At 51.1% G+C, this 2,385-nt stretch overlaps 1 protein-coding gene across 1 annotated transcript; it reads right to left on the reverse strand.

The window, feature by feature from the left end:
* Positions 1–668: 668 nt before the first annotated feature.
* LOC137824683 (tropomyosin-like) lies at positions 669–1,379 on the reverse strand. The gene has a single exon (XM_068630354.1). The coding sequence runs from the start codon at positions 1,377–1,379 to the stop codon at positions 669–671; it is 711 nt and encodes a 236-aa protein (XP_068486455.1).
* Positions 1,380–2,385: the final 1,006 nt, after the last annotated feature.

Below are 2,385 nucleotides of genomic sequence, written 5' to 3' on the forward strand. Positions count from 1 at the left end.
GGGTTGTCGGGGAAGGTTCGCAGAGGACACCCCACCACCCAAATCATTATTCTGAAACTCAGGGAGGTAGAGAAGGATCCGAAAGGCGGCTCTACCCCCAGATGAGGGAACAATGGTGTAAGTTATCCCAAGATAAAGGCTCGGGGAAGGCAAAGAGTGATTCGAAAGACGGCTCTCCTCCCAAGTGAGCAAAAATGAAATCAGAAGGTGGTCCCGCAAGGGACGCTTTCAGTTAAATGGAAGATGACGTCGCCAGAAGCCCGTGGTTTGAGATTGGAACAGAAAGAGAATCGCAGGCGGGGACCGCGTCTGCGAAGTTCTGAGCGACGAGGCAGAGATGCCTTTGGCCCTTGGCGGGTCGGGCAAGAGAAGTTCCAGGTGCTAAGTAAGTGATTTCGTATTAAGCGTTATTGCTTCGAATTAACCGTTTATTTAAGTTAAGGTGGTTTGCAGAAGGTTAAGTATCGGTTGGTACAAAATACGTTGAATTAAGAAAAAACCATCCTGTTAAACCAGTTGATTGCACAGTACATAAATTAGAAGATCATATATATATATATATATATATGTGTGTGTGTGTGTGTGTGTGTGTGTGTGTGCGCACATAAGTATCGAACAGTTCGAACATAATGAAAATTATTACAGACCAAGGTAAAGCATAAGAGTTTTCAAGGAGATAAGTCAATCGGGGGCACGATCTTGCCGTCCACCACCTCGTTGTATACTGAGAACTCAGAAAGATCAAGGTCAGGATATTTGCAAGCAAGCTGCTCCAAAGCAGCGCCAAAGCCGGAAGTTAGAACCTGGGCAGCCTCAAGCTGAAGCTCGTTGATCTTCGTCTTGAACCCACTGTTCTCTTCACAAACCTGGGTGACTTCAAGCTCGAGCTCGTTGGCCTTCTTCCTGAGCCCGTTGTTCTCCTTGCGAACTCGGGCAAGCTCAGCAGCAGCTTCACTAAGTTCCTGGGAGGCCTTATCCCGATCTTGCTCAACCTTTCCTAGAAGGGTCTCTCTCTCGACTGACCTCTTCTCCAGGTTGACCATCTTCTGGGCGTCAGTTTTCTTTGCCTCCTCCAGCGTGGCAATTTTCTCCCTAAGAGGGATGATCTTGCTCTCCAGCTCGACGGTGTCTTGAAGTTTGTCATGAAGCTTCTTGCGTAGCTCTTTCTTGTCTTGCCGCACACTCTTGAGCTCGTCCTTGAGGGCGTTTTCAACTCGCGAAAACTCCAAGCCTTGCATCATCATATCGCATTTGGTCTTCTTGGCTTCAGCTTTCGCGGTACTTGCCACCTCCTGGTTGATCCAGTTATCGAACTCAAACTTCTCCAAAGAGTCCTTGAGCCCTTCGCCGACGATCTGGGGAAGGCAATCGTCGACCATGGCACTCAGGCACACGGTAAAGGACTTCAAAGCTTCTTGAAGAGCGGCTGGGAGGTTTGAGGTTGCTGGAGGAGGCGACGGTTGGTGCTCACCACCACCCTCACAAGGTTGGGCGGCGGGGGGAGCTTCGAGGCGCGGTGGTGAGGCAGGGAGGTTCTCGGCAGCTTGTGAGGAGGCTTGGGTATCAGCAAGTTGCTCAGGAGTGGCCTCAGCAACTGAAGCGTTCGAAACGAGAACATCCCCAGCGGACTCGAATGGTGTGGAGGCGCTGGGGGGGGGTTCTCGATGAAGTTTGGAGCGGCGCTCTCAATTGCTGGGGGCTCGGTCACCGCCACCCTTTTCCTTTTGCAGATTAACCCATCCTCAGTGGCTTCATCCGTTTCTTCGTCAGATACTACCCTGGGGGCCTTCCTCTTGGCCTTCTTGAGGGGTAGCTTTTTGCGTTGGGGGGCTGGAAGAGCGGCAGCTGCGGGTGGACCAGCTGGTGGAGATTGGCCCTGGGCGGCGGCGATCTCCGCTACAGAGTTCGGGACCGTTTGGGAGCCCGCCGCCAGCTTGTGGGACTTCGCTATGGCGTGTAGCTCAGCCATTCTATCTTTCCCCAGCATCATATCTGCATTATTGGCCCACAGTTACCAAACAGCACAAAAATTTGGTGTTTAACAATGCACAGAAAGACAAGCAGTATAAGACAATGCATGGGGAAAGCTAAAACTACACACAAGTCAGAAAAACATCGTCAAAGCAAAGGCAGGACGATACAAGTATAAGCTAAGGGAACTCAAGAACGAACCTATGTGAATGTCTAGTTGGCCTTCGAGAAACTCGTAGGCGATGATGGCGGAAGTGGGCAGAACCACGTTGGAAGAGGCGACTCTTTTCCAGAAGCCGCACAAGTCCTTGTCAAGGTCTCCCATTTTCTCTAGCCCCCTGGCCTTCCTAAAGTTTGACTCCTTCCTTCCTTTGTTCACCCAGTACAAGGGGAACCCGTCGAGAAGGGAAGGGT

The sequence above is a fragment of the Phaseolus vulgaris genome, chromosome 8 (genome assembly GCF_000499845.2).
Source record: "Phaseolus vulgaris cultivar G19833 chromosome 8, P. vulgaris v2.0, whole genome shotgun sequence".
Classification (NCBI taxonomy): Eukaryota; Viridiplantae; Streptophyta; class Magnoliopsida; order Fabales; family Fabaceae; genus Phaseolus; species Phaseolus vulgaris.